This window comes from Halichoeres trimaculatus, unplaced genomic scaffold (genome assembly GCF_033239565.1).
Source record: "Halichoeres trimaculatus isolate MK-OKI-2021-1 unplaced genomic scaffold, fHalTri1.1 fHalTri1_scaffold_20, whole genome shotgun sequence".
NCBI classification, from domain to species: domain Eukaryota; kingdom Metazoa; phylum Chordata; class Actinopteri; order Labriformes; family Labridae; genus Halichoeres; species Halichoeres trimaculatus.
Genome location: NW_027437198.1, coordinates 25,884,852 through 25,908,471, shown reverse-complemented (window position 1 = coordinate 25,908,471; position 23,620 = coordinate 25,884,852). Strand labels below are relative to the sequence as shown.

Sequence of the window (23,620 nt, the reverse complement as noted above, 5' to 3'; positions counted from 1 at the left end):
GCAGCTCAGACAGTGGCCGTGTGCAGAGAAATGCTCCCGTTCAGACTGTTTACATGAGAAAATGATAAGCAGGTGTGTTGAAACTCTACTGTTCAACTCGAATGCCTCTGCCTGGCAGCGCTGCCAGAGGGAGCACACCGTGGACAAAATTGTTAAAGAACAGGATGTATCCACAGCGAGGAAAACAAGGAGACGGCGAGTGAGGGCCTTGGTAACCAGCCAGCGCTGCTATTTCTGATGACGCTCCTGTTTGTCTGCTCCCCTCCCTAAACACGGCGTGGAAACGTGCCGTCCAGAAATCACACAGCAGCTCCAGATTCTTCCCTCTTTGTTTTTTAGCGCCGTCACTTTCAGCACGGTTTGTTTGTTTGTTTGGTCTCACTCTGCTTTACTTTTATCGTTCAGAGCAACAAAAAGGAAACAGCTAAGCCACAACTTCCTTTTCAAACTGAGACCATCACCCTGATTCATTACAAAACCTTGGTACAAAGATGATCACATAATCCAGCCATGTGTGTGTGTGTGTGTGTGTGTGTGTGTGTGTGTGTAAGCCAGAGACTCCTGTCTGCATCAGAGAGTGCCGTGCCTCAGAGACGGCTCTCATTAGACCGGTCTAATAGCTTTCAGTGTGTCTTCGGGGCTGGCTCCAGAACTTAGCGAGCTTCCTTGAGGTGGCTTAATTGCTAAGTCCTGTGTGCAGCGGCCGCTCCGCTCGTCAGGAGCTAACGAGCCTTAACAAAGCACATGTGCTCCTTGTCTTTCAGAGCACGTATGACTGCTGTCCTCTGGAGTTGGTCCGATGCATCAAACACATCCTCTACACGGAGCAGAGGCTGGTCCGGGAGGCCACCAATGTGAGTACGCTGCAGAAACCAGAGGGGAGGCGAGACCTGCGCGCAGTGGCGTGCATAGACCTTTTGAGGGCAGGGGCATTGGGGGAAAAAGGCACCTACAGTGTGTTCATAACACTGAAGAGAGCGCTTGAGCTCATTTTGACTCCAAAGAAGGCACTTCAGCAAACAAATTTTGGCTCCCAAGATGGCAATTCGGCGTGTTCTGGGTCTCAGAGTGTATTTTGTGCACTTCAGCACACATTTTGGCTCCCACATTTGTGTTTTGGCTCCCAAAATGGCACTTTAGCATGCATTTTGATTTCCAAGGAGACACTAAAGCACACAATTTGGCTCCCAAAAGCATGTTTTGACCCCTACCCCTACAGCCTCTTAATGCATATTTCACTTCCTAAGTTTGTATTTTAGCTCCCAAAAGAGCACATTAGCGCACATTTTAGTTCCTGAAAGGGCACATTAGCATACACATTTTGGCTCTAAGATGTCTCCTTAGAGTGTGGTTTGGCTCCCAAAAAGGCAATGTAGTGTGTTTTGGGTCCCAGAGTGTGTTTTTTCTCCTAATTGGTCGCTGAAGCACACATTTTTGCTCCCAATTGCACATTTTGCCCCCCATGAGGGACACACAGTGCGTTCTTGCAACTCAAAAGAGCACTTCAGCGCACATTTTGCCCTCTAAGAAGGCCTTTAATGCATGTTTCAGCTCCCAAATTTGTGTTTTGGCTCCCAAAAGGACACATTTGCACACATTTTGGCTCCCGAGAGCAAGTTATGGGCTTCAAGAGGGCACTGTATTGTGTTCTGGGTCCCAAAGCCTGTCTTTGCTTCTAAGCCCACACCCCAGCACACATCTGGGGTACCAAAAAGACATTAAATGCTCCTTTTGGCTCCCAAGTTTATTTTTGGCTCTGAAGAGGGCACTTAAGCACACACATTTTGGCTCCTAAAAGCACATTTCAGCTCCCAAGACAAAGCAATGTGGCATGTTCTGGGTCTCAGAGCATATTTTTTGCTCCTAAAAGGGCACTTTAGCACACATTTGGGCTCCCAAGTTTGTGTTTTGGCTCAGAAAAGGTGACATTAGTGCACATTTTGGCTCCCAAGAACAAGTTTTGGCCTCCAAGAGGGTATTGTAGAGCCGAAAGGGTCCTGGAGTGTGTTTTTGCTCTTAAGAGGGCACTTTAGCACACATTTTGGGTACCAAAAGGACACTTATGCTCTTTTTGGCTCCCAAAAGAGCGCTATAAAAGATGATTTGTTTTCTAAGAGGGCATTTTAGCACACGCATTTTGGCTCCCAAAAGGGCAATATAGTGTTTTCTGGGTCCTGGGGCATATTTTGTGCTTCTAAGAGGGCACTTTAGCACACATTTTGGATTCTAAATATATGTTTTGGCTACCAAAAGGGCACATTAGTACACACTTTGGCTCCTGATAGCAAGTTTTGGCCTTCAAGAGGGCTTTGTAGTGCATTCTGGGTCCCAGAGTGTGTATTTGCTCCTAAGAGGGCACTTTAGCACACATTTTGGCTCCCAAGTTTGTGTTTTGGCTCAGAAAACGTGACATTAGTGCACATTTTGGCTCCCAAGAGCAAGTCTAGGCTTCCAAAAGGGGGTTTTAGCATTTTCTGTGTGTCATAGAGTATTTTGTGCTTCTAAAGGGCACTTAAGCACACATTTTGGCTCCCAAGTTTGTGATTTGGCGCCCAAAAGGGCACTTTAGCACACATTTTGTGTACCAAAAACACTTTTTGGCACCCAGGAGGGCACTTTGGCATGTGTCTTTTAACCTTGAGGCCATGAGGGTGTTTGTGACGGCCCCCATCTGCCCCCCTCTGTGCACACCACTGCCTGGCTGCATGTTTACACTGTTCATTTGTCTGCACACCCACGGGCGTCAGGGAGGGAAGTGTCCCCCCTTTAGTCATTTAAAAAACCCCGATGCTCCTGAACGCACCATCCGCATGCTTCCAAGAGCTGCAAAAAGACACAGCAGACCTCTGTAAGGCAAAAAAAAAAAAACGAGAGATGCTGCTGCAAATTTTCATCTGTGCCAAGTTTGAAGAGACTCTTAACTGTGTTCCTGTTCCTCTGATGAACATGAAACGAGCCTACGCTGCAGGTGATTATTCATTTAGCAGACACTTTGTTTAAACGTTGCCTAACTGCATAAAAGTCACTTTTCTGAAAATTATTGCCAGCCTAACTTTTCAAAACAAGCTGACGTCCCTCTTTGTGCATCGACTATCCTGCTGGATGCACCTCGGCAGAGTTTATGTCATTCATGTCATGGATTTGGAGGCTCTGTGGGTGGCAACTTTCCTGCTTTTTGTCCAAAATAATTAAGAATTAAATATTTAAAAAATGCACTCAAAGGAACTCTTAGCTTTTAATGTTTCTTGAAGTTTTTTGAGGGGATTATTTTGTCTTTATTCAGAGAGGATCTGACAGTGAAAGAATCTGCAGGAGCAAGAAACTGAGGGAGTAGGGACCAACATGAGGCAAAGGGCTGGTAATGCACTCAGGCCACCCACTTGGTGAAAGTTTAACCATGCAGCCAAACTTTTATCCAATCCTCAGCGAGTCTCATGTCGTCTTTTGGAGATCAGGTTTTTTAAATCCTGCATTTGGAGGCAGGTAGAGCGGAAAATAAAGAGATGGATGGGTAGGAAATTTCAAGCTGCTGGTCAGACACTGGAGTTTTAGTGGTTTTAGTTTTGTGTTTAAGGATAAACTGAGAAATTTTCCTTTTCTGAGTTTTTTTTTTCCACCAGCGAGTAAATCCGATGACTAAAGGAGAGGTTTATTCAGTAACTGATCCGTCTTTCTCCTTCTTAAACCCTCTCAGTCTGCAGATCTTTCTTTATTATGAGCCTGATTCCTACGGACGCTCAGCCGTGCGGTAAAATCACCTTATCAACCTCAGCCGTTTGAACAGCTCCAGTGGAAAAGTGTGAAACGAAGGGAAGTCAGATCCTGCAGCTTTTATAACAGGCGGCCAGTTTATAAAGGCATAAAACCAACAGAGCGTAAAAAACATGTGACTCTCAGCAACTCCTGGGGTGAATTGATTTCCAGTCATAACATGCCTTTTCTATTAGCTGAATGCATATTTGGGCTGATTGAATTTCACCCTGTTAGGTCTGAGCCTCTGAGCAGCGCCGCGCTCTCTGTCAGACCTCTGAGTGACCACACGGTCTGTCTCAGGATGATAAGAAAATTCATTTCTCCTTTTGGATTATTCCCGTCAGGCCGGAGCTCACTGGAGATTTCACAGACAGGATAAAACGTCCAGGTTCTTCCCTGTAAAATAATCAGAGTCAGAATCATTTTATTGGCATTTTACCATCAAAATGTAAAAAAATAGCAGCTCTTGCAGACTGTGCAAAAAATGCAGAAGGTGAAAAATGTCAAAATATACAATAATAACACAAATAACATAAGCACAAAATAACACAACAGAATAAAAACAATTTAAGTTAGAATAGAAAAAAAAAGAAAAATTGTGAATAAAAATTAAAAAATCATATCATATTCTTACTTTAGGAGTGGTAACACAAAGTGCTTGAAAAAGAAAATAAGAAGTAAATAAAAAATAATAACAATAATAATAAATAATAAAATAAAAATATATTTATTGTATTACTTACAGAAATAAAAATAAATAATGTATTTATAATACTATTTAAATAATAAAAAAATAATTTATTTTTAATATTATTTATGATAAAAATAATAATGTATTCATTATATTATTTAGAATTAAAATAATAAAATATTAATAATATTATTTAGAATAATAATAAAATAATAATATATTTATGATATTATTTAAGATAACAAAAAAATAATGCATTAGTGACCCAAAAAATCCCCTGAAACACACAAATAAATAAACAACCATAATTAAAATTTGTGCAGATGAACTGAGGAAATGTGGAAGACGTTAAACTCAAAAAAAGAAAATAAAACAACCAAATTAAAAGGAAAAAATGAGATAATAAGATATTAAAAGACTAAAGCAATAAAACAGAAAATGATGTAAAACTAAAACTTTAGGTAAAGAAATAAAAAGCTGATAGAAGCAGTGAAGAAAATAAGATAAATGATTAAATTAAAACAGATAAAAAAGATTAACAGTAAATTGCTTTAAACAGAATAAGTTCAGAACTTAAGCAGATAAATAGAAAAATAAGAAAAACTCAGTTAAAAGCTGGAATAAAAAGTCAACCTTAAAGTTTGCTTTTAAAAAATAAATCACCTCCAGCATTTCTCCTGACCCTGAGCCTGTTCCTCTTGTTCCTGACAGTCAAACTCCCCGGTGGGCAGCATGATGGCCAGCATGTCTCAGAAATACCAACAGATCAACCAAGCCTTCGAGGAGCTGCGCCTCCTGACCCAGGACACTGAGAACGATCTACGCAAGCTGCAGCACAACCAGGAGTACTTCATCATCCAGTACCAGGAGAGCCTCCGCATCCAGGGTGAGACGCTGCACCCCTCGGTTCAATCACACGCCAAGTGAAACGTCTGAAAACATTTGGATTGATTCACATTTAAAAATCTCTCAGGAAGGAGCAGCTGTTGAACTCTTCTTAGTTTGGTTTGCAGCTCCTGTTAGACCCACATTAATCTACACCCAAAACATCAAGAGTCCAGAGATAGATTTTTCAACTAATGCAAAATCATGTCAAGTGCAAATAAAGAAAGATTTATACATTGCAAAAAACAGAAATCTTATTTTGATTTTGAGGAGAAAATTATCTTATTAGACTTGATATGATCCAAATTCACCTGATCAGTCTAGAAAAATGTCTTGTTCTAAGTTATTTAAGGATGGAAATGAGGTCTGCCAGTGGAACAGGATTTCTTTTTTTAAATTTGTTACAGCAACAACTGGAAACGACATTTTTCTAGTCTCGTCTGGACTATTCAGGTAAAAGTGACTCATATCTAGTCTAAAAAGACATTTTCTACTGAAAAAAAGATTAAAAAATATTTGATAAGGTTTCAGTTTTTTGCTGTGTGCATCAAGGGCGGCATCCAATGGTCCCAGGCCCACCCACTCTCTGACAGGCCCATCTCAAACTTTTCTTTGAATTTTTTTTTTCTTTTTTTTTTCTTATTTTTTGTTCATTTTTTATATATATTTTTAAATCTCTTTTAAAGAGGAATATTATTATAATAATTATTATTTTGACATGTTACGCTCAGCTTGTTGTTGTTAGACGCCCTGTCTTCACAAAACGAGCCAAGTTTGACAACTTTTAGCCTGTTGGTAAAAATGTTATGACTCAGCCTCATGTTATACCGGTAGATATTTGTCTTTTATTTAACTGTGGTTAAATGTTGCTGCTCTTACAGACTATGATACACAGAAAGTTTAGGCAGCACAGCCCATTGGTGCGTTAGAGCGCCACTCTTTGGCTGATACCATCGAGAGTCGTTGCCGACTGATGTGCTAAAATTTGATCAAAAATAAAAGATCAAAAAGTCATTCTGGAGCCACAAAATCGACTTTATCTTCACACTAAAGACAAGAAAGTGCATAAAATTCTGTACAAAGTTAAAATCTAGACCAGATGTTTTTTAGTATATAAGATTGTACATGTGATGTCTAACAATTTCAAAAAATGTGGAAATGAAATTTAAAAAAAAAAGAAATTCAAAAAGTTTTCAAACTTTATAAATTTGCAAAAAATTTTTAACAATGTTGAAATTCCAAAACAGTTGAAAAATATTCACATTTTTTTTTTTAATTAGAAAAAGTTTCAGAAAATTCAATTGAAAAACTTTCAAAAATTCGCAGTTTTGACATTCAAATTGTTTCAAAATTTTGAACATTTAAAAATTTTCAAAAATATTCAAAAATTTCCAAAATACACAGTTTTGACATTCAAATAGTTTCCAAAAAAATTTAACATTTAAAAATTTTCAAAAATTTGCAGTTTTGACATTCAAATAGTTTCCAAAATTTTGAACATTTAAAAATTTGGAAAATTTTGCATTTATTAAATTCATTGCCAATACCATTGAGAGCCATTGCTGTCTGATGGGCTAAAATTTGATCAAATATTAAAGGATCAAAAAGCCTAAATCTGCTTTAACACATACATAGTAACAGTAATTTATCTATATTTATATAGGAACAGTTATTTTCTAATTTTTGTAATTTGAGGCCCACCAGATATTGATATCTTGGCTCCGTCCCTGGTGTGTGCTTCGTGCAATTCAAACCAAATCTTATATTAAATCAGATAATTAACGCCGAGGTCTGATTGAGACACTTTTCTGCACCGACCAGTTGAATGTGGCTCATATCCAGTATAACAAGACAGTTTTTACTTTAAATAAGACAAAAACACTTGATAAGATTTCTATTTTTTGGAGTGTAACCAAATCTGTAGCATCACTTTCTGTTCTTGAAGCAAAAATAAGTAATTCTCTAATACATGTTTCATTGTGTGTGAGTCAGACTTAAAAATAACCTCTAAAATCCTCAGATTCTCTATTTTTCTGCACGCTGCAGTCAGCTGACAGAGATGTGAAATACGCTTTATCTCCACGATCAGGGATGGAAAACATTCACCTATAGCTCACACAGTCAGTAACCTTTGCGTTTACGTTTGTTACACAATCAGGACACAGCAGCAGCTGAGGTCTGGGCTCAGCTATAGGAGCTTCTCCTCAGTCAATCATTACTCCTCTGGGTGCACAGAGGTTTTTACTCTTTCTGCTTTTTTCTTCTTCTTCTGTTTCTCTAATGTGAACGGTAACGACCCCGCCCATGCTCAGCCCAGCTGTCCAGCCTGGCCACACTCCCCCCCGCTGACCGACAGCTCCGGGAGCCGGCGCTGCTCAGCAAGAGAGCCACGGTGGAGGCATGGCTGACCAGAGAGGCCAACACACTACAGAAATACAGACTGGTGAGACCCAGCTCCTCTTTCACATGTGTTATTTTGTCTTTTCTGTGTGTGATGAAAGTCAGCATCTCTGATCTGTGTCGATGGCGTGCAGGACCTCGCGGAGAAGCACCAGAAAACACTGCAGCTGCTGAGGAAACAGCAGACCATCATCCTGGACGATGAGCTGATCCAGTGGAAGAGACGGCAGCAGCTGGCAGGCAACGGAGGCCCGCCTGAAGGAGGCCTGGACATCCTGCAGTCCTGGTGAGCGCTCCTCCACCTCCCACTTAGATCACAGCCACAAGACCTCCAAACCAAGCAAAGAGCCGCTGATTTACAAGCTTTCAATCGACTACCACTGCTTTATGGCTCCTCATAAAGACCATGAACACGTCTCTCTGTCTGACTTTCGGCTCCGTGTTTTGGCTCGCCGTTTCCTTTTTCCTTTACCAACTCAGTCCGGCATTTCTTAATTCTCTCTGTCCATCATTTGAATTATGTTGATTTGTTTTTAATTGAAATTCTTCTTCCAGAGGTCTGATTTATGTGTGTGTGTGTGTGTGTGTGTGTGTGTGTGTGTGTGCCAGGTGTGAGAAGCTGGCTGAAACAATCTGGCAAAACAGGCAGCAGATCAGGAGGGCGGAGCATCTGAGGCAGCAGCTCCCCATCCCCGGACCCATCGAGGAGCTCCTCAACGAGCTGAACAGCACCATCACAGACATCATCTCCGCGTTGGTCACCAGGTGTGTGTGTGTGTGTGTGTGTTTGATCCGTCCAGCTTCAGGAAGCACAAACAGAGAGTTTCACATCTGTCCGCCTCATACCTTACGCCGTGGCGGCCGTGGAGAACAGATGGCGATGGGAGCGTGTCAGCACCAGCATGTGTTGGCTGTGTACATTCACTGGCTTTAATCTTGACCTTCATGCTTCCACATCCTGCTTTCTTTCTTCGGTCAGCTCTTGGTCAGCAAAGTGAGGGATGTTATCTGCCCCTTGAAATTAAATTACTCTGGCATCCAGCGTGTCTCCATAATAACACAATCATCATGTTGTACTGCAGGCGGCAGAGAGAGATTGTGCGGCGTCTCCGTGTACGTCTGTAAACTCTGCTCGCTGTGTCAGTAACGGGGACATCTGCTGAAGAGAGGACGTTTCACATAAGATAAAGTCCTGTTACAGTTCAGGCTCAGCTGTAATTTTTACTTCTGTTGAAGTTGATTTGAGGACACCTGTGGTAACCGTGGTAACAGCAGCAGCTCTGTCAGAAATACATCAGAGGAGAAGCTGCTTCATCTGAAACACGCTTGTCTTTGAAACGAGTCTGTTGATGGGGATCGTGATCTCTTCATGCAGTTGTTCAGAAAGGCTGTCAATCTTTTTGTCTCTGTGGACGAATGTGATGTGCATCTAGACCAAGGGTCCTCAACCTGTGGCTCTGGAGCCTCTTTGACTCCTTTACTGTGCCTCCTTTAGGCCTTGAAAAATAATAAGCTTTAATCAAATAAACTAAAAGAAAAAACAGATTTTAATTCTGTGTGGACGGATCCATTTTACAGCCAACATGTCAGATTATTTTACATGCTTGGAATGTGGCGAGACATTAGTAAAAAACAGAAAATGGTGAGCTGTCTGATGTTTTCAATATGTTTAATCAAATTCAATAATTTATCCAAAAATGTTGCAATTTTTGCAATTTTTTATTTTTATTTTTATTTTTTACATTTTGCAAAATTATGATATTTCAACGTTATATTTTATTTTCAAATATCAAAAAACATTAAATTGAAGCAAATTTTTAAAATGTGTTTTTTCTATTTTTGCATATTTTTAAATATCTAAATTTTTTTGAAATTTTGCATATTGCTCGGAAATGTGAAAAATACTTGAAATTTTGCAAGCTTTCGATTTTTTTAAAAAAATTTGAAGATATCTGCAATTCCAAATCTAAACATTTTTGCAAAGTTTTTGAATCCCATTTATTTAAATTTTTTATACATTCAAAATGTTTGCAAATTATTAGATGTTATTATTTTATGAATTATTAAGATTTTAAAACTGTTTGAAATTTTTGATTTTTTTTTATTTAAACATTTTTTTCTAACACTTTTGCAAATTGTCAAAAATTAAAGTTTTTTTTAATTTTTGCAAAATTCCAAAATTGCTTGCATTTTTTTTTGCAAATTTATTTGCTAACTTCGAACCTTTGAAAATCTTTTGAATTTTTTGAATTCCACATTTTTGAAAATTTTTGCAAATAAGTTACAAATAAAAAAAACTGTACATCACATGTACAATCTCATTTGTTTAAAAAAGTTCTCTTTTGGATAATTAATTGCTAGATTTTTTATAGTCTTTGCTTTGTATATAAAGTACATTTTGTGGCTCTTGAATGTTTCTAATCCAGGTGAGCTGAGGGAAAATGGCTCCTATGAAAGTAAAGTTGCAGACCCCTGATCTAGACGGACCTTTGCTTTAACTCTGGTTTGTATCATTGGTAACTTGTTAGAGCTCCAGCCTGGTGCAAAGTGCTGAAAGGTGACTGAGCGAGGAGATTTATTCCACTTGGTTGAATAAATTCTTTGTTTCCTGTAAATCCCTCGTGCACAGGAAGGCCGGTATTTTGTAGTGCAGGATCAAAGACTCTTCAACTACAAAAAGTTTTCATACAGGTGTGAGGACATCTCAAGGCTGTGCTGAGAAAAAAACGTCAAACAAAAACTGTGGAAATATAATTTGAAGCTGTGTTGTGTTTAACATTTGGGTTGATCATATTTAAGATCCTGATCGTTACAATACGCCACCAAAGAACGTTTTCACCTCAGCGAGTCTGAGTGTGAGCCGTGTCTGCATGCGTTAAGATCTCAGCCCAGGCTTGATCTGAAGTTTCTGACAGCATCCTCTCCCACGCTTGTAGAAGATTGTCCCTGCAGGGACCCGTAACACTTTGGCGGCGATGTTCCTGTTGCAGTGAATCCTGCTTGGCCCCAGACGAGCCAAAGTAATGCACCGCTATCACGCACAGCACCAGCGCAGGCCTCTGTCCCACCAGCCTCTAAGACGTCCCCTGAAGCTTTTATCCTGATGTGAAATCTGAGCAGCAGTGTGTGAGGAAGAGGAGGGTCGGTGTGAGCAGAACGGTTTTTACTGTCATGGCCATCCATTAGTGTGAGCGGTGACAGCTGAGGAGTAGTCTGAAGAGCTTAAAATGAGCTTTTCTGGTTGTTTTGGAACAAAACTGCAGTTTTTTTCACACCCAAACAGAAGAAAAATGTTAAAACAGCTGAATCTCACACACATATATTTAGAAACATTTTAAGAAAAAAAAATCAAACTTAAATGGATTTTGTTGAAATGTCTTCCTGCTTCGTTCACGGCCAGTTTCTCAACAGAGTTCCGTGTCTTTCTTCTCTTGCAGCACCTTCATCATTGAGAAACAGCCTCCTCAGGTGCTGAAAACTCAAACCAAGTTCGCCGCCACAGTGCGCCTCCTGGTGGGAGGTAAACTGAACGTGCACATGAACCCCCCACAGGTCAAAGCCACCATCATCAGCGAACAGCAAGCCAAGGCCCTGCTGAAGAACGAGAACACGCGGAAGTAAGTTCAGATCCTGCTGCGTCAAACCCAAACAAATGTTTACGTCCAGTTATTCATCACAAACTCAACCCCCCCGTGGCGCCGTGTGGAGATGAGTAGATCCCAGGATGAACTCTGATCTCGTGCGTCTCCAAACCTCACCGCAGAGACATGTGGGGAACTTAAACAATGCCTCAGAGGAATCTCTGGTGTGGATGCTGAATCCACATTTAGCCCGTTCCTCCGCCTCAGTCCAAATTCCTTTTGACTCACAGAAACTCTCCAAGACTGCGGGTCAGCCAGGCGGCCTGTGGCTGAACGGGTGAGCGATTTAGCAGCTCAGCCGGGCCAGCCTCTTCTCCTTCTCCTCCAAACCGCTTGATGTAGCACCCAGTCTGTAAGCCAGGGACATCTGTTTGGCGTTTTATCGCTGAAGAAGTGAAGATGGCGGTTAACTCTCTTTATAATTACACAGAAAATGAACAGCATTCCAAAAACCACATGTTTTTCACTCTGCTTCTGTCGTTTTCATTCGCTCAGGGGAAGATTGTGGTTCTCAGAACTGGCGTGCCATACAGCAGACACCCCGGCTAATTGACTCCTCTCTTAATTGTCTTTCTCGTTCAGCGACAGCAGCGGAGAAATCCTCAACAACAACTGTGTGATGGAGTATCATCAGACGACGGGCACGCTCAGCGCTCACTTCAGGAACATGGTGAGAGAAACTGCGTTTTCATTTACGTCACTTTCTTGAATCTGTGTGTGTGTGTGTGTGTTGTGCAACCATCTACTGTACGTGTAATGTGTGTTTTCTTCCTTATTCACACACCAGTCCTTGAAGAGGATCAAGCGGTCAGACAGGCGAGGAGCAGAATCCGTCACGGAGGAGAAATTCACCATCCTCTTCGAGTCCCAGTTCAGTGTCGGAGGCAACGAGCTCGTCTTTCAAGTGAAGGTAAGGAAACGAGGAGACGACTTCAGCATCCTTGACCCAGGACGCCGTCCTTTCTCTCTAACGCAGCAGCGTGAAACTCCTCATCCGTTCGCCTTTGTCAGGGAACTTACAGCATCCGCTCCTTCACCTGCTTTGACGTGCTCTACACATTTGCTTATCCCTATTCTTCCTCCTCCTCCTCCTCCTCCTCCTCTCAGAGGTTTTATGCTACCCAACTTCTTTTTAAATGTGTACGAACACCACCAAGGTTATGTCGTTTTCCTGTGTGCTCAGCGTTGATTGTCATGCTGATGATCTTTTCTCTTCCTTTGTTCAGACGTTATCACTTCCTGTGGTGGTGATAGTTCACGGCAGCCAAGACAATAACGCCACAGCGACCGTGTTATGGGACAATGCTTTTGCAGAGCCGGTGAGTGAAGGTGTCTGTGTGACAGACAACTCTGAATCAGTATCCAACGTCTTTCAAGTGATTTCACTTCTGAGAGGGTTTGTTTGATGACAGGCTGATTTAATCTGTAAGATAAGATAAAATCAGCTCTTAAAATTCCTGATCCAGCCAGGGCTCAGAATCAACAAGATTAAGATTGACTATGTCTAACAAATACTATGCTTAGTGAACAGTAAAAAACAGAATTTCTGACCTGTAAAACAGAGTATAGCACTCTGTATCTGAGTCGAGACGGATGATGCACAGTGTGAATTGAATGAGACAGATTTTGCACATTAAAAACAGATTGCACATACAATTGCAGTGTATAAACAGTGTGCAAACAGGATCCCCAGTTTTAATTTGACTGAATAAATACCAGTTAAATAAGTTAAATGAGTAAACCCAGGTTATAAATACACTGTCAAGTTCAGGGGTCTGCAACTTTTGCTTTAAAAAGGGGCGTTTTCCCTCAGCTAATCTGGATTAGAGTCATTTGAAAGCCACAAAATCTACTTTATCTTCACAATAGAGACAAAAGAAAGTTATTAAGATTCTCTACATAGTAAAAATCTGGAGAATAATTATTTTAACAGGAAGTTTTTCATGTTTTGAGGTTGTATAAATAATATCTTAGTTTTTTCTTTTTTAAAAAATTCAAATGTTTGAAAAAAATAAAATAAAATTTGTTATGTCATAAATTTGAAAAATGTCCACCTTTCTAAAATATCAATAAGTAGCAAAACATAAAAAAATAATATTCAAGAAACCTGCAAAAATTTACAAAAATTTACAAAATTTTGAAATTTATACTTTGCAAGTTTCATAAATTTGCAAAAAAAAAAGAAAAAAAATAATTTCAAAAAGTCACAGAAAATGGGATTTAAACTATTTTTACAATTCGCAGAAATTTGTTAGTTTTAAGATTTTTTTAAATTGTTAAAAAATGATTTTTATCTTGGTTTTCAAAAATGCCAAAAACATGATTTATTCCAAAAAATTTGCAAAAGGTTCAAAATATTTGCAAAAATCCCAGAAAATGATTTTTCCCTTCAATTTGCAAAAATGCCAAAATTTGATTTATTCTAAAAAATTTGCAAAAGGTTAAAAAAATTTGCAAAAATTCCAAAAAATGTTTTTTTTTCTCAATTTGCAAAAATGCCAAAATTTGATTTATTCTGAAAAATATGCAAAAGGGTCAAAAAAATCCAAAAAATTGTTGTTTTCTTTTTCTCAATTTGCAAAAATGCCAAAATTTGATTTATTTTTAAAAATTTGCAAAAGGTTCAAAAAATGTGCAAAAATTCCAAAAAAAAAGGTTTTTTTCTCAATTTGCAAAATGCCAAAAATTTATTTATTCGAAACAATTTGCAAAAAAAAAAAAAAAATTTTAGAAATATTTATTGACAGGGGTGATGCATCTTGTGTCCAACAAAATGTTAATGAATGATTTTTTTCTTTCAGTGTTAATGTCCTTAATCATCAACACTCTCTGTAAGAAAAATACAAAATCTTTATTACAATGATAATTTTTAAAGCTACAAGGAGCCACTGCAAAGGAGTCAAAGAGCCACAGGTTGAAGACCCTTGGTCTAGTTTAAAATGGAGGAATTATTAAGCCACAGGCATGAATGATCTTCCCGTGTAGTAATAATAATAAATAAATTAATAATTTGATTAATATTATTTTGCAGGAAATTAATAGAAATATTAAAAACCGCTTCCTGAATCTCTCTTTTCTGCAGGGGCGGGTGCCTTTCCTGGTGCCAGATAAGGTGCTGTGGCCTCAGCTGTGTGACGCCATCAACGTGAAGTACAAAGCCGAGGTGCAGAGTAACCGCGGCCTGTCCGAGGAGAACCTGGTCTTCCTCGCCCAGAAAGCCTTCAGCAGCTCCAGCAACAGCTCCGACGACTACCGGAACATGACCATGACTTGGTCGCAGTTTAATCGGGTCAGCGCTGGGTCTCTGTTTCTCCTCCTGTGACACGGCTTACATAAAGAGCGAACTAATCATCTGTCATCATCAGTAATTGATGTATGGAAGAATAAAGTGCTTTATCCTCCCTGCATCTTTAAAAAGCCCACAGGCCGTTTTCAGCGAGCCTGTGGAGCAGCAGACTTCTCCGTGGAGTCTTTTACCGTTGGTTATTCATACACAGGGATGTTTCCTGCTCCATTTGCTGCGTCCCTACAGCCCTATTCTGTAAGCGGCTGCAGTACGAGCGCCTCATTGGTAGCCAGGTCTTCATCTTAATGTGCCTGTTTGTCCACACTCTGAAAGGCTGGAGGCCTCATTTTCTGGCTCAGAGCAGCGGCTGATGGCAGCGAGCGCGCTCACATTCACTGCACACCATCAGTCTCATTAGATTACAGGAACATCAGCCACTTTACAGGCTGCTGTGCAAACCACACACACACACACACACACACGATGTATACACACACACGGCTGCTCTCTGGGCTGAGCTGTAAACACAGATTGCAGGAGGACGTGCTGTATTTATGAGCTGGATGTTAAACCATGTGCGTTGGCGCCGTGTTGAAACCTTCTCCCTGAAACTCTTTCCTCCAGGAGAGCTTGCCTGGGAGGAACTTCACGTTTTGGCAGTGGTTTGATGGCGTGATGGAGCTCACGAAAAAGCATCTTAAACCACACTGGAACGATGGGTAAGGAGAGGGTTTCGTCTCTGCCTGTTTTTCCTTTTCACCAATTTGACAGGCGTACTTTATGTTCTGTTTCCTGTCCTCATTTCACCAATCCTGCCATCGCAGCGGCTCGGTTTTCTGTCTTTCCATGGCAACCTGGGAGCTGGACGCGCTCTGGCTAATAAAGCAGGATTGTAACGACAGAGGAGGGAGTTTGGGAATGCTCATCACAGTTTGTTCTCTGTGTTCCTCTCCTTTCAGAGCCATACTGGGTTTTGTGAACAAGCAGCAGGCCCAGGACATGCTCATGTCCAAACCCAACGGTACCTTCCTGCTGCGCTTCAGTGACTCTGAGATCGGAGGGATAACGATTGCATGGGTGGCAGAAAACCCAAACAAAGCAGGTGAGATTTGTTTATTTAACCAAGTTGGTCTCATTGAGATTAAAAAACTCTTTTCCAAGGGAGACCTGGCTGAGACGGGCAGATGCAAAAACACAAAGTTACAGACAGGAAGCACAAAAAAAAAAGACAAACACAGTCAGCAAAGCACAAGATAATGGATTAAAAATCACCTTCCTGGAATCAAGTGAGCCAAAACACTGACATCTCAAAGAACCAGCGTCCTGTTTCCAAGCTGCACTGCAAAAAACTAAAATCTTATCAAGTGTTTTTGTCTTATTCTCAGTAGAAAATGTCTTTTTAGACTAAATCTGAGCCACATTCACCTGACCAGTCCAGAAAAATGTCTTCTTTCAAGGTATTTAATGACAAAAAACTGAGGTCTTAATTGCTGTGACAATTAAAAAAATCTGCTAATGGAACAAGAGAGAAGTTACTTATATCAAGACATTACTCTGGTTTCAAGCAATTTTTAAAGTTACTTTTCTCTCGTTCCACTGGCAGATTATTTCTACTTGTTTTAAGTGATTCAGACCTCATTTTTGTCTTAAATTAATTTAAAACAAGACATTTTTCTGGACTGATCAGGTGAATGTGGCTTATATCAAGTATAACAAGACAAATTTGACACAAAACAAGACAAAAACACTCAATGACGTGTCAGTTTTTTGCACAGAGAGCGGAACAAAGAGCATATCCTGCATGATAAAAACACATAAATAGTGGGAAGCAGACCAAAAACTGCTTTATAGATTAAAATGCACCAATGTCTGAGCCTCCGGGGCGCCAAAGCGGGCTGTCCAACCTCAGGGTGCAGCTCAGAATGATGAGTCAGAGGTTTACAGCTTGTTATGAACCTCACAGAGGCATACACTCAGAGAAAGTGTGACTAAGGATGGATTTTATGCTCAAGTTTCTGAATTTAACCACCTGAGAAAGCCTCAAATTTCTAACATTAAAAAAGGATGCTGGCTGCGTACGAGCTCCTGTGAGCTGAAGTTACTGTCTGTCAGCTCTCATCCAGTTTAGACCAGACTTACCTGTGTCGCGTGCTTTAAAGGTTGGCTTCAGTTACAAGATGAGAAATGATCATTTTTTCCTGTAAACAGGTAAAGATATGTACATACACAACAAAAACTTGAAAACTCATCAAGTGTTTTTGTCTTTTCTAAGTAAAAATTGTCTTTTACGCTCAATATGAGCCACATTCAACTGACCAGCCCTGGAAAAATGTCTTGTTTCAAGTTATTTAAAGACAAATTTAAGTAATTTCTCCACACTCATAAAGTACTCACTTCTAACTGGCCTCTATGGACTACAGCTGTGAAAAGCTACTGGGGTCTGGAGGTCTGGATCCAGGGAATGGGCGCGTTTATTTGGGGTTGTAGTTGTCTCATTTCTTTTTATTTTATTTTTTTTAGATTTTATTTTTAATTTTTTTCTATATATATATTTGTATTTCTTTAACAATCAAAGTGTTCAATTTATTTTTCTTATTTTTTTTAATTTATTATTTATTTTCCCATTTTTCTATCATTATTATTATTACATGAATTTTCTTATTTATAAGTCTACAGTTCTATTTACGTTTATCAATTTTTTTTATTTAATTGTGCATTCATGTGCACAATTATGTATTGGTATGTGAATTTCATATTCTACATTCTATTTCTATTCTGTACACACTGAAAAACTGAAGTCTTATCAATGGTTTTTTTCTTATTTTCCGTAGAAAATGTCCTTTTAGACTAAATATGACCCACATTCAACTGACTAGTCCAGAAAATATCTAATTTCAAGTTATTTAAAGACAAAATGAGGTCTGAATTACTGTTACAAGTGAAAAAAAATCTGCCAATGGAACAAGAGAAAAGTTACTTAAAGTTTGCTTGAAACAAGAATAATGTCTGATTACCAGTAACTTTTCTTGTGTTCCGGTTTGCAGATTATCTTTTACTTGTTACAGCAATTCAAACCTCATTTTTGTCTTTAAACAACTTAAAACAAGACATTTTTCTGGACTGATCAGTTGAATTTGGCTCATATTGAGTCTAAAAAGACATTTTCTACTGAAAATAAGACAAAAACACTTGATAAGATTTCAGTTTTTGCAGTGTATACAGAACAAAAATTGAATGTAGGATATAAAATTTATATATCAATATATAATTGTGCGCAAATAGTATGAATACACAATTAGAAACAACTAAAAATCAAAAAAGATAAATAGGACTGTAGCATTTTAAAAATAAATAAAAAAATAGTGTAATAATGATAAAAAAAAATAGAAAAATAAATAGTAAATACTAAATAAAAATAAAGAAAAAAATGTGAAAAATAAAGAAAAAAATCAATATCTCGGATAGTAAAAGAAAAAATAAACTGACAATAAATTAATAAATATAGAACCCAACCCAAATAAAACCCACCCATCCCCTGGATCCAGAACTTCAGACTCCAGTAGCTTTTCACAGCTGTAGTCCATGGAGGCCGGTTAGAAGTGAGTATCTGAGCCAGGAAGGAAAGAGAGTGTGGAGAAATTATTTAAAGGCTGAAAACAAACATGGAGTCTTTGATAAACCAGCTGACATATTATGATCATTAAATAATGAGTCAGCTCTGTGTGTTTTGATCTGAAAGTTGTGTTTTCTGCGTCCCAGGTGAAAGAATGGTGTGGAACCTCATGCCCTACACAACCAAAGACTTCTCCATCCGCTCCCTGGCCGACCGCATCAGCGATCTCAACCACCTCCTCTTCCTGTACCCTGACCGAGCCAAGGACGAGGTCTTCTCTAAATACTACACCCCTCCACTTTGTAAGCGAGCCGGCTCTGACTGAACGATGTGTTTGCTGCTGTGTGACAGAAGCACTGAGCTCTTCCTCTGTCTCTGTTTGTTCAACAGCCAAAGCCGTGGACGGCTACGTGAAGCCGCAAATCAAACAAGTGGTGCCCGAGTACGTATGCAGCTCTTCTCGTCCTCTTTCGTTATCCATGGCAACATTTAGACCTAATCATCAAATACTGGAGCCGAATTCAGATCAGATATTACTGAGCTTTACAGCTGGAGGAGGCCAATTAAGGACGGCCGAGGCTCCTGAGTGAGCTCGTCTCACACTCATCATTACAGTTAGGCTCGTTAGCCAGAAGGCCCCGCCCCCAGCCCCCCCTACATGTTCCCATGGCTGGTCCTCCTGCAGCGTGGAGACCGGCGTAATGATGCTGTGAGGACTGGGAAACACGCTGAGGGCAGTTGCTTTGGCAACTGCTGCACAGAGACTGATGGGCTTTCATTATTTATGCCTGTGTGTGTGTGTGTGTGTTCGTGTGTGTGTGTGTTTACAGGTTTACTACAGCCAATCCAGACTCAGCAAGTGGGAATCAAACCTATATGGATCAAGGCGCCTCCCCAGCACCTGTCAATCACCCTCATACATACAACATGTATCAACCTATGTGAGTCAACAGTGAGCTGAGTGTGTGTGAGCGTGCTCTTGTTGTAAACAAAGACTGTACAATACAATGGACGTATCCTACGCAACACCACCCGTCTGAGCCTGATACCATGAAATGAAGTCTACTTCTAAATTAATCTAATTTATCTTCACTATAAAATGACGTGTATAAAACTCTGTACAGAGTTTAAATTTAAGGAATAATTATCTGAACAAAAAGTCTTTTTTAATTTATGACATATCTAAGTTTTTATTTAAAATAAATATGCAAGAATTTGAAAAAAAAAATTGAAGTTCCATTTTAAATATTGAAAACTTTGCAAAATTATTTTTTTTAAATGCTTATTTCAATTTTTTTTTATTTTAAAAAACTCGTTTAATTTAAAAAAATGTCTTTTTGAATAATTATCAAAATAAGAAATTTAAGAACTGCAGAAATAAAATTTAAAATGTATTTTTGTAAATGCAAAATTTTCAAATATGTGTTGAATTAAAAAAAAAAACTTGCGAAATTTCAATAATTTTCATATTGTGAATATTGGAAAGAAAATCAGAAGAATTAAATTGCACATATTGCAAAAAAAACCACTTTGAATTAAAAAATAATTTGGAATAAATTAAACTAGGAGTTTTAGATAATAAGAAAAATGTAAAAAAAAAAAAGAAAAGAAAAAAGAAAAAAGATATTCAAAGTTAAAAAATTGCAAAGTTTTTTAAAAAATTAAATTTTAAAAACTTGTGAAATATTTCAAAAATCTTGATATTGCAAAAATTGGAAAGAAAATCAGAAGAATTAAATTGCAAATATTGCAAAAAAAAACACTTTGAATTAAAAAATAACTTTCAATAAATTAAATTAGGAGTTTTAGATAATGAGAAAAATGTAAAAAAAAAAAAAAAAAAAGATATTTAAAGTAAAAATTAAAAAAAACGCAAAATTTTATCAAATAATTAAATTCCAAAAACTTGCTCAATATTTAAAAAATCTTTGATGTTGCAAAAGTTGGGAAAAAAAATCAGAAAAAAAATAAATTAGAAAATTTGCAAAAATGTCATAAAAAAATGTTAAAAAAATTTGTGTTCCTTTTTTTAACTTTTCAAAGTAGAGCGATGGCAGGCCCTAGTGACAAATTTGATGCACATTTAGTTCGACAAAATGTTAATGCATGTTTTTATTTAGTTAATGTCTTTAATAATTAATACCCTCTGTAAGAAAAAAAAAATCTTCATTTCAGTTAAATCTATTTTAAAGCTACAAGGAGCCACTGCAGAGGAGTCAAAGCGCCACATGAGGCGCCACAGGTTGCAGACCCTGGCCTAGGTCTATTATTCTTTTATTTTTGGGGATGAAATGCAATGTTTTTTTTCTCCTTCTAGATTTAGTTGGTGCGGCTCATATTCAGTTGCGCCCAATACTCTGTACATTTTTCTGAGCCAGATGTTGACCCTTTGGTCTTAAAGAGTGTCTCGTTCCTCAGCCGTGTTTCTAAACGTGCCTCTCCTCTCCTCTCTGTGCGGCAGGAGCGACTCCATGCTGGATGCAGACGGAGACTTTGACCTGGACGACACCATGGACGTGGCGAGGCATGTAGAGGAGCTCCTGCGGCGGCCTGTAGAGAGCCAGTGGGGCAACCAGCAGTCCTGACCTTTGAACTTTTAACCTGTGACAGCACCAAACGTACCCACCTCCTGACTCGCCCTGATCCCATTGACTTTCTCATGGTTTAATTCCATTCATTTCTCTCTTTTTCAGATAGCTATAATGTGAAATGTTAATAATGGTTGTGATTTTATTTCAGTTCAGCATGTCAGCATGCATGTCAGTAACTTCTCATAGTTTTTATTTGTGTCCTTCAGTGTTTGTAAAACAGACTAGGTATGATGCAAAACATGCGATGTTACAGTATTAGACAGAAAAGGTCTCATTCATTCACATTGTGCATGCGTTTCCAGATGAGTTTGAGCAGATTTCAAAAAGGATCCTGTATGAAGTCATTTTAAAGGTTGAATGTTTTTATTTTGTTTGTTTTCTCTGTAAATGGGTTATCAGTATTTTGGTAGTTACATTGAATTTGCCCTTTGAGGAAAAAAAAACAACTTCTACGACAAGTTTTGCTTTTGCTCTTATCAGTGATTCACTGCTCTGCAAAGTTACGGTTTCTCTAAATCCACATACACTAACCTGAAGGCCGAGTGACGCGCTCCGTCTCTCACACCAGCACGCGCGTGCAGAAGTGTACAATCTGTTTGTTCTGATTTGTTCACCAGCTAAAACCCAGCAGGCGGGAGGAGGTGGAGGTTTCTGCACCTCCCGCGCTCTCACAGGGCTATTCGTTTCCTGTCCGCACACAGAAATGCAAACCTGAGCATTTACCCGGCGCTGCCTGCTTCTCCTCTCAGGTCCCTCTGTGTCACCTCACGCCATCCTGCTGACAGCCAGTGCTGCTCCTGGTCCCCTTGTTTTTGATCTCCTCTGATCCTTTACGGCTGTTTAATGCTTGAAACTGTTCACCTGAAGAAGTTATGAAGTCCCACACACCCAGTCAGTGTTCAGATAACCAAAGCTCTGCTGCTCTCTTCATCTGTCCCTGTAGCCCCCCCGTGGCACTGTGGGAAAACTTGTACGTGCATGTCTCTGTGTGACAACATGGCTGCAGCAGCAGCAGCTGACGTTGCATTACATGTGTTGAGAGGTGCCAGTTTACATGCTCGCACAGAATGAGTGGGCCAAATATAGAGCCCAGGGGTGTTTTAGTGTCTGGCTTTGTCTTGGTTAGGATTAGTTTTCACTGTGTTCTCGTCTAATGACACATGACAACAGAAATATCAGTCACAGACAAGAAGCTTGAGACCATAACCCTAACACAGGGGTCTGCAACCTTTAGGAGCCACTTTGCATCAGCTCACCTGGATTAAAGTCATTCTGGAGCCACAAGATCTACTTTATCCTCACAATAAAGACATGACAAGTGTACAAAATTTCTATACAGAGTAATAACCCAGTGGATGATTATCTAAAAAAAGAAGTATTTAAAATTTATGAAGTTGTGCATGGAATATCTTAGATTTTGTTTTAAAATAAAATGTGCAAGAATTTATAAAAATAAAAAAATTAATAATGAACAATTTGAAAAAATTAAAAAATATTTTGGAATTTAAAAAAACATGGCAAAACATTTTTAAAAAATTAAATTTAAGATAACCAGCAAAAAAAGAAATTTTAAAAGTTTGCAGAAATTAAAAAAAAATAAATTGCAAAATTTTTCAAAAATAAGTTGTGTTTTAAATGAATAAAATTGTACATGCGATATCTCAGATTTTATTTGAAGCAAATGTGCAAGAATTAAAATAGATTAAAAAAAAAATTAAAAAGTTTGCAAAAATTTCAGAACATTTTGAATTTTAAAAAAACAGGGCAAAAAAATCAAAAATTAATTTTAAATAACTAGGGAAAAAAAATTGAAAAACTTTTCAGAAATTCAAAGAAATAAATTGTGAAAAATTGCAAAATTTTCACAAATATATTTTAAATTTCAAAAACTTGCAAAGACTAGCAAAATTTTTGCGAAAGTAAGAAAAAACAGATTTTTTTAATTTATAAGATTAGACAAAAACTGTATTTTAAAAAAGCCTTCAATTTAAAAAATATTTGAAATTTGAAAAAAATGCATACATTTAAAAAAAACATTCAAAAAAAAAATTTAGATCAACAAAATGCTAACACAGGAGTTTATTCAATCAATGTCTTAAATCATCAACACCCCCTTAAAGAAAATAAAAAAAACTTTTTTTCTATAGTATTTTGTTAAAGTTAGAAGGAGCCACTGCAAAGGAGTCAAAGGGCCCCATGAGGCTCCAGAGCCACAGGTTGCAGACCCCTGCCCTCATCCCTCCCCTGACACGCACAAAAACACACACATAGAAATCTTTATTAGAATAAAGTTGCTAACAGCGGCCTTGCACCTCAGGAATGAATTGCTTTGCTTAGCCGACGTGTAAGCCAAATATAAAAAGATCTATATACAGAATATATGAATTTATTTTCTATCATAATTCTATTTTATCATGATTTTCTTGCACTCCCCTACTGAATGTAACCTTTGTGCATGACCCTGTGAAGGATTACGTTCACACATTACCTCCTGAGTAGAGCAGAAAGTTCAAGCAGCTTGGAAGAGGACGCATAACAACTGGAAATCAGAGAAAACAGTGATGATGTACTTTTGGTGTTTTTCCACCGGACGTGAACAGTATTATAAAAATATTCCCTCAGTTATCTCATCATCTCTTCCTCAAACTTCTTTTTTTTTGTATCCCGTTTCTGTTCCTGTTTTTTAAATCTCAAGCTACATGGACGGTCTTTGATATATTGGTCATTCTCATCATTTGAAGCTTTGTTCCACTGTAAACT

General features: G+C 38.5%; 1 protein-coding gene across 2 annotated transcripts in view; it reads left to right on the top strand.

The window, feature by feature from the left end:
- The window catches only part of stat5a (signal transducer and activator of transcription 5a), a 76,484-nt gene extending 54,157 nt beyond the window's left edge, over window positions 1-22,327 (top strand). For both annotated transcript variants that reach the window (XM_074695935.1, XM_074695936.1), the window contains 16 exons: window positions 765-854; window positions 5,156-5,330; window positions 7,642-7,772; window positions 7,864-8,015; window positions 8,339-8,494; window positions 11,167-11,346; window positions 11,953-12,040; window positions 12,158-12,280; window positions 12,597-12,689; window positions 14,453-14,659; window positions 15,281-15,375; window positions 15,616-15,758; window positions 18,416-18,571; window positions 18,660-18,711; window positions 19,100-19,210; window positions 20,731-22,327. In XM_074695935.1, coding sequence (XP_074552036.1) covers window positions 765-854; window positions 5,156-5,330; window positions 7,642-7,772; window positions 7,864-8,015; window positions 8,339-8,494; window positions 11,167-11,346; window positions 11,953-12,040; window positions 12,158-12,280; window positions 12,597-12,689; window positions 14,453-14,659; window positions 15,281-15,375; window positions 15,616-15,758; window positions 18,416-18,571; window positions 18,660-18,711; window positions 19,100-19,210; window positions 20,731-20,854 — 2,076 coding nt within the window. In that variant the 3' untranslated portion in view covers window positions 20,855-22,327. The remainder of the gene's footprint in view (window positions 1-764; window positions 855-5,155; window positions 5,331-7,641; window positions 7,773-7,863; window positions 8,016-8,338; window positions 8,495-11,166; window positions 11,347-11,952; window positions 12,041-12,157; window positions 12,281-12,596; window positions 12,690-14,452; window positions 14,660-15,280; window positions 15,376-15,615; window positions 15,759-18,415; window positions 18,572-18,659; window positions 18,712-19,099; window positions 19,211-20,730) is intronic.
- Window positions 22,328-23,620: the final 1,293 nt, after the last annotated feature.